General features: G+C 34.6%; 1 protein-coding gene across 8 annotated transcripts in view; it reads left to right on the top strand.

Annotated features, from left to right (window-relative positions):
* Positions 1-595: 595 nt before the first annotated feature.
* Positions 596-13,366, top strand: part of CDC42BPA (CDC42 binding protein kinase alpha) — a 295,068-nt gene continuing 282,297 nt past the window's right edge. For all 8 annotated transcript variants that reach the window (XM_043484945.1, XM_043484938.1, XM_043484937.1 and 5 more), the window contains exon 1: positions 596-773. In XM_043484945.1, the coding sequence (XP_043340880.1) occupies positions 596-773 (178 nt within the window). The remainder of the gene's footprint in view (positions 774-13,366) is intronic.

A 13,366-nucleotide genomic window follows, 5' to 3' on the forward strand; every position in this document is an offset into this window, starting at 1 on the left:
CCTCCCTTTCCCGCTGGAGAAATTGCCTCTGATGCGTTATCCAAGTGGTGGCTGGGAGGATTTGCAGCAGAATTTTTGGTTTTCCCTCCCCCTTATATACATTCTGGCTTTTTCCTCCCCTTTCGATTTTCCTTCTGCCTGGAAGTGAATTGCTGATACAGATCGGGACTTAATTCATAAATGATGCAGCCGGATTCGTTTCAGGATTCTGTTGCACGAGTTGAATTTTGAATGAAGGAGAAGAGCTTTTTTTTTTTCCCCTAAAGAAGTGTTGACTCTTTGGTTAGCTGTACTTTTTAATTATTTTATTTAAATATACGATTTAATTGTATTATTCTTTTAAAAATGTATTAAATATATATTTTATGGTAACTTTCCCTCAAAAATATATGTATATGTGCGGAATTGAAGACGCTTCAGTTAAGTGAGGTTCCTGGCGTGTTGGATGTTGAATTCAGCACCGGCATTGCATGACAGTTATTTGAATAACAAGTGGTTTATTTTTAAACCACACATTTTAACATTTAGGTTTCAGTAATCATAGTCAAAATCGTTTTAGTAATTGAAAGGAAAACCAGCGGAGATTGAAGCAAACATGTCTGGAGAAGTGCGTTTGAGGCAGTTGGAGCAGTTTATTTTGGATGGGCCCGCTCAGACCAATGGGCAGTGCTTCAGTGTGGAAACGTTACTGGATATCCTCATCTGCCTTTACGATGAATGCAATAATTCTCCATTGAGAAGAGAGAAGAACATTCTTGAATACCTAGAATGGGGTAAGTTTGTATTTAAAATAAAAACTCTTTAGCTGGCCATTGTGATTTGTTACAGAGAGCTACCGTGATAAACTCTCTACTCTGTAATAAGTACATAAACATATAATATCTGTTGTGTATGTATTATGTATTTAAATATGTATGTATACACGCAATAAAAGAGTAGACACCAATTCTAGGTTTTGTTTTTTTTTTTTTTCCAGTAGTTTTTGGTAAATATTTTCCCAAGAGTGAAAGCATGGTACTTAGTTGTTGCCTTGATTTAATGTGAAACTTGAGGGGAAGAACTTACGTTGTTTTGGTCAGACAAATTTTGAATAATTCTATGATGGGCGGAAATGGATTATTGCTCACTTTGCCTAAAGCGTGGTGGTCTAACAGGCATTCAAGTGAAAGGTATTTATTAGTGGAAACATTCCTTCTTAGGCTTTGGAAGTCACTCTGGAAATGGGAGGAGGTTTTAAAATATCTTAGGTCAACAGGAACTTGAAGGTGGTCATCACTGGGTTTTATTACATCTCTATATAGTACAAGGCAAGGAAATTACTAAACATGGACTTGCCAAAAATTGTCATGTTTGTAAGATGACATAAATAGTTTAAATTTTTTGTGATAATATTTCCTAGAGAATGTTTGGGAGCAACTCCTGCTTGCCTGAGAGTTAGATTCACTCCAAATTTAATTCAGACCTAAACTGGTTCATTTTTTATCTTCATTCTCCGAAATCTAGATGTGATTTAGAAGACGTAGATATTGGAGTAGATCAATGATGAAAACAAATGCTCCATGTGACCTTTAGCTTGAAGTCTTGGTTTAAGTTCTGCTTCCAGTGTTAACTGTGAGCAAGTTCCAACATCCACCAGTTCCCTGTGAGAAGAGTATACATCATCACACATCATACTGTTAATATAGTACATATCAATGCATCTGTATTGGTACACTGACTTTTGAAGGGTATTAGCCAAAGAAGTTATTTTGTACCTATGGTATGAGGATACTTGAATTTGTTGGAAAGTTTTTATACTAAAATGTCTTTGTTCCCAAGTAAAGCTTTATTTTTTTTGAAGCAAAAGTCAGTTGGCGATTATTCCATTTTTTGGACTTGAATTTTCTTAAAATTTCATTTGCCAGGTAAATCACTTATTCAGGATTTCATGCACATAACTTTAGTAATTCAATATGTCAATATCAGGAATTTTCTAGTAACTTAATGTCGTAGGGTTAAATATATATATGTGTGCGTGTATAAGACATGAATTGAATGATTTTAAGGAACAGATTACTAAACTCATACTGGAAATGTAAGAATTTTAAGTCATCTTTCAGGAGCTCACTGTGTTAAGAATGAGACAGTTTTGACTTTGATACTGTATTAGTGAGTATATGTCCTTTAATTTTATATGTAGAGCAAAATATTTTATAAAGCCTGTGTAGTTTTACACTTCATGTTTTAGAAATTTTTTAGTTCTTTTTTTAAAATTTAATGAAAAGATTCTGATACTTTGAGCTAGAGTTTCAGTTCTTAAATTATGGTTGCATAGTCTGTGGTTATGGTTGTCATTTAATATCTATTCTTTCTCATCTGTAAAATGATGGGAGAACTCTTTGTATGTACCAGTTGTAAATGTAATGTAAAAATTATGATAAAAGAGAAAACTATTCTCAATTGCCTTTTGGTTATTAAGAATTTACATTAATGTTATGAGATATTTTGCTGTATTACCAGAAAATTTTATATACATTTTCCACTAAATATGCTTTCTTGGATCTTGTTTCTTTTATCTGTATTTAAAAAACCTTGTTTGTATATGTTTAATTTAAACCACATAAGCCAAAAGTCAAAGTGTTTGGCCAAATACATTTTATTTTTTATAATATAGTAGATTTTGAAATAATTTCGAAACAGGGACTTTTCACAATTTTAAAGTAAATTGAGTTTTAGTATTATTCTTCATATTTTGTCTTTTAGAAGTCTGGTGTGATGTAACAAAAATAATACATACAGTCTCTTAAGTACACTCCTGTTGTAATAGGAAACAAGGGACTAGAATTTTTAGGATTTATTTTGTAGGCTTTAGAACTTTTGTTGTCGTTACTTAGTTGCTAAGTCGTGTCCAACTCTTTTGGGATCCCATGGACTGTAACCCACCAGGCTCCTCTGTCCATGGGATTTCCCAGGCAAGAATACTGGAGTGAGTTGCCATTCCCTTCTCCAGGGAATCTTCCTGACCCAGGGATCGAACTTGTGTCTCCTGCTTAGCATGCAGATTCTTTACCCTTGAGTCACCTGGGAAGCCAGGCTTTAGGGCTAGGCAGTGTCTATTAAGTCTCAGGCATTTTTAAGTTGGTATTTGAGGTCTTGAAAGTGGAAGGTACCAATCATAGAAGTCTGGGTAAGGAGTAAGAGAAGAATGGAAAAAGCTGTCAAGTACATCATGAGTAGTAGTATTCACTATTTTTAAGTTATTTGAGAAATTGGGTTATTTAACAGTTTAAGTCGCCTCATTTAATTATTGAAATAGATCTGTTGTTCTTCGAGTATGATTTGATTACGCATTTTGGGAAATATTTTATTCTCACTACCTAACATTATATAAAAAGCAGTTAGATTAAGGAAGTTTCCAGATAGTGAATTGGCCTCAGTTTAATTTTTTAACATTATTTATTTGGTCTGTGATGGAGATTGAAAGAGTTTGTTTGTTGGGGTTAAATTTGATAATTTAGATTTGCCTTAAATGATACAGTTCTTAGTTTGAGTTTTAAAAGACCCAATATTTGCAACAGGAGAGCAGTAGTAAATACTCTGTTAATACATGCTGTATATTTGTGTTTGGCTGTCTGTATTAATGAAAGTGTCATCTAGATAATATCTTTATTTTTTTAAAACTTTTTAATTTGTGTTGGGGTATAGCAGATTAACAATGTTGTGATAGTTTCAGGTTAACAGCAAAGGAACTGAACCATATGTGTACTTACATCCATTCTCCCCCAAACTATCCTCCCTACACATGCCTTATTTTTAAAAATGGAGTCAGCAAAATTCTGTTTGACTTGCTTCATTTCCATCAATTTCACTTTATTCCTAGTTATGACCCGTTTCATATTTATATTGATAATGTTTTGTTCATTACCGCATCATGACAGTGAGAAAACTTGACAGTCCAAAGTCATATTTTGTTTTTGGATAGCACTCCTTGCATTTGGAGCTAATGGCCTCAGGGAGGAAGTAAGTAGAGTTCTAGAGAGGAAGAGGGGATTAAGCCATTGAACAATAGAGCAAGGGGATAAGAGTGCTTTTATACCTTAATGCCATAGATCACTGTCAAATTTATATTTTCAAGTTATGTACAGTAAGATTTGAAAGATTATGTTTTGTCCTTATTTTATGTCAAAATGATTTGTTTTATATGTTTTGTTTATACAATAATGGTTTTGATATCAGTAGTGTAACTACAGTAGAGTTGTAAAAATAGCTTTTACATTATAAGCTAATTTGCTGGTAGTGACTAAATGAATATGTTATTCATTAAATTGGCTGTCCTCTACTTTGAAATGGAAAGTTAAAATTTTAGGAAATTCTGAATCAAGTTGTTTAAAAATAGGGGAAAGATAATATTACTCAAATAAAAAAAAAGCTAGACTGTATGTGGCTAACTGTATTTTGATGCTTTCTGAATATTGGAGTTTACAATATTTTGTTTAAATTATCCTTTAACAACAGTGATTTTATAGTTTATTCAGTGTATGCACACGCACACAAAATAGCCTGAATGGTTAATAAACTTGTCACTAGAGTACATCAGTAAGTACTGTGATTTAAACTTTTCATTTTACTAGAGTAGTTTTAAAGCTTATTCACATTTTTTGCTCTGTAGGTCTGTTAAGGGAGGTGATGATGGCCTAATTACACAAATCTGAATCTTTTCTTTGTTTTTCACTTATACTGTTCTTCATTGTTAGCTTTTCCTAAGTAGAGTTTATTAATCATACCAAATTATCAAAAAGTTCATGTAATACACATAATTAGGTTTATTTAAGTCCTCAACTAGGATCATCATAAATGTCACCAAAAATATATGTTGGGTAGTTTCCTTTATACTAGTCACCTAATAATTTAGTCTCTTCTTAGAGTGAAAATAAGTACAATTATTTGATCTCACACAATGCTGGCACATGATAGAAGCATGTTCTTAGGTGGTGGCTATTATATTTCCATTTCTCTTCTATTTCTTTTTAAAAGGCTATATTGCTCAATGGGTGAGAACAGGGATGTCAAGAATAACTAATAATTTTAGGAACTTATTTCATATGAAAATATAGGACATACCTAAGCACAGTGGTGTAAACACAAATAGCATAATATGTTGGAAATTTTATGAAATAATTTCGGAAATTTTATGAAATAATTCCTGGGACTTGACTAAGATAGTAAGCCCAGGCTATTTTAAAGTAAAAGAACTGAGCTTGTTGCAAATTAATATTTGATTGTACTCCTCTTCTATGGTAGTAAAAAAAAATTCTTCCAAAACCTTTTCTCTTCATGTTCACTTATTGCCAGTATATTGTATATATTGCTGATTTCATCCTATTGGTTTTGATAGGTTTTAGAATCAGTTTACTAAGTCCAGCTAGCATTTAAAAAATTAAATAGAATAGAAAATACTAAGTAGTCATGTGTTGGAAGAATAACTATTGTTATACAGAATTCCTGTGTTTTCTTGTATATTTTACTGAAGATTGGAATGAGCAGAGTTAGAATTCTAGGGTAGATGATACTAAAGCATGTTGGCTGTTTAACAGTGAAAAGATTATGGACATAGTTACCCTTTTCAAAAAGCACACATGTTTAAATTAGGGACAGACTGAAGAATTTAAAGAAAAGGAACTTAGATAGGGATAAGATACTTGGAAGGAGGGAGGGAGAATAGGAGAGAGGAAAAATGAGATAATGAGCATGAATATACTGTTTTCCTGGGTTGCTACTTCAGGCTGATTTGTGAATAACTGGGTACTTTTAATTGAGAAATTAATGGACAACTGGATTCACTCATTTGTTTTGTCTTTGATGGTTCATTTCTTTTCTTTTCACATTTTTCCTTCTCTGACTTGGGGTTCCTGGATGTTGACTTCCACTGACTGTAAAGTTGTATAACTTGTCAAACATGAGGGATATGACCTACAGATTTTGGTTGTGGTTTTTGTTTATGTCTTCCCATTACTCCAGATGTGTGTTACAGTAGATACAGGTGAGCAGGGTTTGCTGGTTCCCTTGTTACTCATGGTCTCATCCCTTGTTACTCACAAAACTTCCAGTGAGGTTGCCTTCAAGTTTCAGTAGCTAATATGAAGAATTGCTCAGCAGATTTTGCTGTATCTTGAGTCAAGAACTTCTTTCCATAAAGATCTTTTTTTTTTAATGACCTGCACTATAAATATAGGTCATCCCAGACATATGAATGACTGTCTTTTGTTATCACTGCATATAAAACTCCTTTCCAGATCCAGGGGATTTCCTTTTCCCCCCTTTGATACTGACCAGAGGAACAGAATTGCTTTTCTCAGCTAGTCCTCCATACTTCCCCTCTGCATTGTCCACTTCTTCCAATTAATAGCTATTAGCCTCTATTGGCCAGTACCCCTCCTCCCATTCTAGTGCTTCTTTATCTGCTGCTGTAGGAAAGTAGCACTTTGGCTTTCATCGTTAACGGGAGGCTCAAAGACCTGGCTCTCCACTTTCCAGTCTCACTATTTGCCCATTAATTCTTCCTCACATGAACTGTTCTGTTGGGAGTTAGGGTTTCTTTACTCTGGCCCCCTCCCTAGTTGTTAAGTGGGTTCTGGAAATCTGGGATATCAGTAGGTGCTTTTGGAGGGGAGAAGGTTTGTGTGGCTAAATAAATATGGGAAAGTATTTTGAACAAAATTAAACTTTAGAAATATTGTGGGTTATACGGATATTTTTTATGTTTTGGGGAAGATGGATGAAAGCCAGTGTTCCATGGAACACCCTTTGGGAAATGTTCTTTCACTATGAAGTCATGGTGTCCTTTGTGTCAGAGATAGAAAGAATTAATTTTGAGGGAAAATTTGGAACACTGTATGGTTTGGAGAGAAAATCCAAATCTGAATAAGTTAGATTTTACTTAGTGGTTGTGAACTTTTGTCTCCTGTGTGATAGTCATAAGAACTGAAAGATAAACTTAATCATGGTGGAGTAGGACATGAGTGAGGCTGGTGAGCATTTGCGTCCAGGAAAAGCACCCTGTAAAGTAGAATGAAATATAATAATGAATCAGTGCTGTTAGCGTCTAAAGTCCTAGAAATTACTGATAGGTCTCTATTTATGAGCTTTTCTTGCTCTCATATCAACTTGCTATTTAACTATAGGCATTCACAACAAATTCAGAAGTTCTCACCGTATCTTTTTGCAGCTTTAGTTATTTTCATTACTTTGTGATATTTCAGAGGAAAAGATCATGGACATGCAATTTCAGGATTCATTATAGTTTTAAGTATTCTTTTTTATAAGGTTATAATGTTTTTGCTAAGCTCTTGGTTTCAGACTTTAGGATTAGTGTGGGAACTTTACTGTTATTTGTATCTGTGAAACTATGGGTTTCAAGCACCAGCACCTATTTATGTGTAGTGCAAAGAAGCCAGAATGTACAGTACTTTTATTAAAGAGGAAGCCATATATAATTAGTGCTGTTTCAACACCCTGTGAGCAAGTAGAACTCTGTGATTACTGTAAACTTCTATTCTGACTATAGAGTGGTAGATAATACTGGAGAGTAATTTGACTTGATTTTAAAGATAAATAACTTATAGGATCAATCAGTCTTTTTTCCCACTCACTTCTGTGAGTGGGAAATATATTAATTTTTCTCTTTAGTTCTTCCTCATCAACACTATTCCTCTCAACCCTGATCTAATTAAGTTTGAAAATACCTACTTATGTGGTTGAAAACAATCTTTTAAGAATACATGTGAATTAGTTCAGTCATGCAGTCATTTATTAAATTTTGATTTTTATTTCAAATTGCTTACACATCACTGTAGACTTAATTTACCAAAACAAACCCACTTCTAGTCAGTTTGTTCTATTCATAGTGACAAAAACTTAATTAAATTTAATACTTAGAGTTTCCATGGTGAAGATCTACAGTGGAATACCTCACCCTGAAATATTTCTGTTCTAAACCTATATGCTAAACAATAGCAGGGACTTTGGTTTCAGACTGGCTCCCGTGGTTATGGGCTGGTTGATTTAAGCAAGTTACTTAACTTCTCTAAGTCTGTTTTATCATCAGTGGAAAATTGAGATAATAATAATAGCTTATTCTTCCAAAAGGTTGAAAGTTGGTTTAGAATTTTCTTTTTCTGGTGATTTATAGTTAAATTTTGTTGTCTTTTTTCTCATTCTGTTTTTGAAGTTTCTATTGGGCCTTACGATAAAGGAAGATAAAACACTAGTTTTGAAAGTTTAGGTGAAATGTATAGCTATACAGCGATGTAAATAACTTTATTTTACTGTTGACAAACATAACTTACTGGTAATGTTTTATTGAATTATATTGGCATCAGAGGTGTCTTTCCCTCTGATGTCTGACTATGCCGACAGCATCTTATTCCTTCTCTTAGGATACTTTGCATTGTCACATTTTGTTGTTATTAACAGAACTCTTTTTCAGTAAATATTAAGCTCATGTGTATTTTCATCACCAACAGCAAATATGAAATGCTAGTTATGATTTATTTTTACATTTATAAAGCTCCAACCTGCAAATCAGTGGTAGAGTTCTAGACCTCAACTCAGAAGATGAAAATAATCCTGAAAAATTATTGGTATTCATTCACTTAGAACATTTTGTGGACTAAAGATTATGTAGCACCCATAAATGTGTAAGCACGCATTTATGATAGTAAGCCTGAAGAAAACTCATAGTATACCCTAGTGTTCCCTAAACTGTATTTCATATATAAAGTGTTGAATCTTCTACTAGTAAAATCTTTTATTTGCTTATTTTTTAACTATTAGTATTCCATGGATTTCTTTCCTCACTGATATATCCTGTTTTATTTCAAAAGGGATTTCTTACAAGTAGTGGTTTATCATCCCCTCCCTTAGCAGTTGACAGTCTATAAGTGTTTAATCAGGGTTTAAAGGAATAAGATAAAATGCAAATAATCTCTAGTTTTTGAAGGTAAGATTTTCTTACATTAAGTGTGTGTTTAACCTTATTTGCACAACATTCAGCATAGTCTGGTGATGATGAGTTGAACACACAAATTAGTTGCATTTTCTTCTGCAACCCCGTTAAAACTACAGTAAAGGAATTCTTAAAACGTCATGAATCTTCAAGGATGAGAAAAATGGGAGGATACTATGAAATATTGGAAGCTGAAAAAGCAGGTAGATGGGTGATAACTGCTGACTTAACACATCTGAGAACATCAAGTCTTAAGTTGTTAATTGTGTAAAGCAGGGCCTATTCCTTTTACTTGGCAGAATCCTCAAAAGTCTTAGATGTTGGTATTGTCAGGAACCTGTGAAAGTTGAGGTAAGGGTGGAACTAAAATGTGGACAATCCATTGAAACTGTTGTGTAAATCGTAGGAGCTCTAGCATCCCTCTCCTCCATGCCAGTTGACTCCTGTCTTTCCTCCCCAAAGACTGGGTGTTCATTTTCAGTAAAACAGAGGTTCTCTGTGTTGAGTGATATTAGGCATAGTTTAGGATTGGCATTTCATACTGAAAACAGGAGAGTAAATACATGTTTATTTACTTTTGCTTGACTACCAGAATGTGGACAACTAGGCCCTTATCACAGAGGCAGGAGGTTAGAGAAGTGTCTCTGGAGCCTCTGAGCAGCTCCAAAATCAAGGATTAAGATATAGATGTATCAGGGATTCCTCAGCAAAGGGCAGAGGCAATCACACTTCAGTGCAGTTCATTATCAGCGGGCTTCACCCAGGGCTTCAGAGCTTTGATTAGCTCTTTCATTTTCTCAAACCTAATAGAAAACCAAGGATTGTCAGATATCTGAAGAAAGCCTGTGAGGAAATAAGTACAATTGCAAATGAACAGAAAAACGGGAGAAAAACACCTTATGTGAAACAGGGTCTGCAGAGAAAGCATAATTTCAAAAAAGCTAACGATATTTTCAGAGATAAGAGAAGGACCATGGAGTAAGTTATGAGTCAGGATGTCCTAAAAAGGAATAAAAGTGAATTAAAAAATCCTTTGAAATTAAACATGTGATAGCTAAAATTAAAACCTCAGTATAAGAACTGGAAGGTAAAGCTGAAGGAGTTTCTTGGAAAATAGAGCAAAAATCACAAAGGAATAGAAGAGAGGAGATAGAAGGAGATAGAAGAGAAGAACACTGGAGGACCAGTTTAAGAGGTGTGAATAATAGGAATTCCAGTTGGGAGGACGGAGGGGAGGAACCTCTAGGAAAATATTCTAGAATTGAAGGACGTGAGTTTCTAGACAGAGAGGCCCCACCAAGTACAGCACAAGGGGTGGAAATAGATTCATACCAAGATTTACAGCCAGTTCACTGTGGAATTTCCAGATCTCTGGGGACAAAGACTCAAAAAGTTTCCAAAAAGAAACTAATCAATACAAAGGATCTGGAATGAGAAAGGCTCTAGAATTCTCAGCAGCAACACTGGAAGCTAGAAGATAGTGTTAGTATTCTGAAGGAAAAAGATTTCCAAACTGGAATTCTGTAGCCATCCATATTCTCAATAAGTGTGAAGGTGGGATAAGGACATGTTAAGAGCTGCAGGTCTTCAAAAAAAGTTTGACCTGCAACCCGTGGACTACCAGTAAGGTAACCCACCATCCAGGTTTACCTGGGACTAGGAAATTTCTTAATATATCGACTTGTGCTGAAACCAGGAGAGACATAGACAAACTGTGATGAGTTGGATGCTCTAGCCCCAACTAAACGAGGGAGGAAATGAAGATGAGAAAATACAGGACATCTCCTAGTAGGAGATCCAGTAGAGGGGAGAGAAGAAAGGATTTCCTAGGATGATGGTGAAGGAAGAATATGGAGTGATTGCATGGAACATAGAGGTCAATCAGCCCAGATAAGAGGCAGCAAAGAAATCTCCCTGAGAGACTTCTTTAGTATCTGATGTAAGTGAATATCTTGAGAGGAGATTCAGAAATCTGGGGAGAGCTTAGAGTTGCTTGGAAAATGAAACAAATGAGAAAGCAATTATTAAGAAAAAAATTTGTGTAGGAAATGGTCACAAATCATGTCGCAGGAATGTAAACCGTGAATATGCATTTAACTAAGGTTATGCTGTAACTGTGTTGGGAGGTTGGTACAGAAAGGGAAAGGCTCTTAGTGAGGGTGAAGGTACTTACTGGGGCCTGGTGGTTTTCTTGAACCTTAATTGGCAATTGAATCTGTGTTTATGAATAACTAAGAAACATGAATACTTAAAAAAATAGTTTTTGAAGAATTATGTAGTCCCTGTTCCTTTAATCCTTCCTCATTAATCTCATTTTCAAATTTTTTTCCAAGTCCTTAACCAAGGACCTCAAAACTGGATACAGTAAATAGATTTAAAATTTATCAGTTTATTTTTGAGCAGATAATCTTTTTTCTTCTTTAGTGATTGCTCTGTTCTTATAGATGGCATTTTATGAATAGTCTTTATTTTAGGAAAAGGTAGGGTAAATTCTATGTAATTACGTTAATGAAGTTACATAAGGCACACATATTACTCAATGTTTATGGAATTGAACACACAACAAAAGAACTCTAGTAGAACAATAAAGACAAACTAAATTATACAAATGATATGAAAGATGGATGAATTGATCACTTCTATAAAGTAGTAAGTGACCAGGTATGACAGCAGACATCAGAATGCTTGTCAGATGCTCAGCTGCAGGATAGCTTTGATTTAAAAATACTCAGCTTCTCTTGTAGGCTTACCTGGTGGCTCAGTGCTTAAGAACCTGCCTGCCAATGCAGGAGATGAAGGTTCGATCCCTGGGTCGGGAAGATGCCCTGGAGGAGAAAATGGCAACCCACTCCAGTGTTCTTGCCTGGAAAATCCCAAGGACAGAGGAGCCTGATGGGCTACAGTCCATGGTGTCACACAGAGTCGGATACAACTGAGCAATTAAGCACACAGCCTCTCTTGAGTCTTCTGAAATTCCTGTTGGACCTTGTAAATGCAAGGAAATGCCTCATATTAAATCAGATTCTTTTTGAAATAAATTTTAATATTCCACAGAGAAAATTTTTTGAAACCTAAATAATTTGAGTTATGCTTTTCATATCTGTTTTAGGGCGGGTTTATGAGAAGTTTGTTTCAGGTAGTTGCTGAGCAGTAGGACTAAGTGGGAAACTGGACTGTTTTCTAACTACTCCTGGGTTAGGTTTTCAGGGGATGCTTTCCTTGTTTAATTTGAACTCTAGGATACTTGAAAAACACACTCTAAAACAAATTATTACTGAATTGCTGCTGTGGTCTGAATGTTAGTGTCCCTCCAAAATTCATATGTTAAAATCCAAACCCCTAAAGATGATGGCATTAGGAAGTGAGGCCTTTGTGGAACCTCTCTGGATGGGATTATTCGTTCCTTTATAATGAACGAGGCCCCAGAGAGCTTGCGAACCCTCCCACCATGTGAGGACACAGAAGGCAACTCTGCTGGCACCTTGGTCTTTTAGTTCTAACTTCCAGAATTTAAGAAATAGATCTGTGGTATCTTATTATAGCAGCCCAAAGGACCAAACAGTTATTCAGTACTTGGTTTCCTTACATGAGAGATTATTCTCCTGATTTTTTTGTTGAATGCACTGCTGTTGTTGAAGGTCATTTTTACTGTTTTCCAGACTTATTTTGTTGGTGATTGTATACTTAAAACATTCTGTACTTATTCTTGCATTTCATCTAAAAGGGAAAAAGAAAACATTAAAAATAGTATTGTTGTAAACTAAAATTTAAATCTTAAATTGGTGATCATTTTTCAGTTTCTGGATACAATGCTTTTACTTAGAATAAAAGTAATTTAAAGTAGCTCTAACCAGAGTTCCTAGGTAGCAGCGTCCATAGTTTAAAATAGTTACCCAGGGTTAGAATGAAATATTTATAATAACCTAGTATCATTTTGTTTTCAATTAGGTATGCTACAAAAAATAAAATTTCAACCATCCCATTTTTAAAAAACAGAGGTAAAAGGAAATGATGTCATATAGCTGGTATTTGGAAATAATGAAGGAATTTTTCCTCTAGCAATAGTAATACTTCCTTTGTAGCATTATCTAATTTACATTTCAATTCTGAAATATACAAAGATGATTTTTGTAAGAGTATGTAGTTTTTGAAATAGAAATTATTTAGATTTTTAAAAGCCCCAGTACTAAGAATTTTCAGGTAAAGCTGTTTGCACTGATTTTTTTCCCCTAAAATTCTCTGCATGTTACTCAAATTATATTGGAGTCAGAATTTCTCATTTTGAAAGTTTGGAAAACTTTCTGAAAAAATACCAAGAAAATGTTTAGTTCAGTTTACTACTGTCCTTTCACAGAAGGATTTTCACTATGATTAACTGTTTCA

Source organism: Cervus canadensis, chromosome 13 (genome assembly GCF_019320065.1).
Source record: "Cervus canadensis isolate Bull #8, Minnesota chromosome 13, ASM1932006v1, whole genome shotgun sequence".
NCBI lineage: Eukaryota > Metazoa > Chordata > Mammalia > Artiodactyla > Cervidae > Cervus > Cervus canadensis.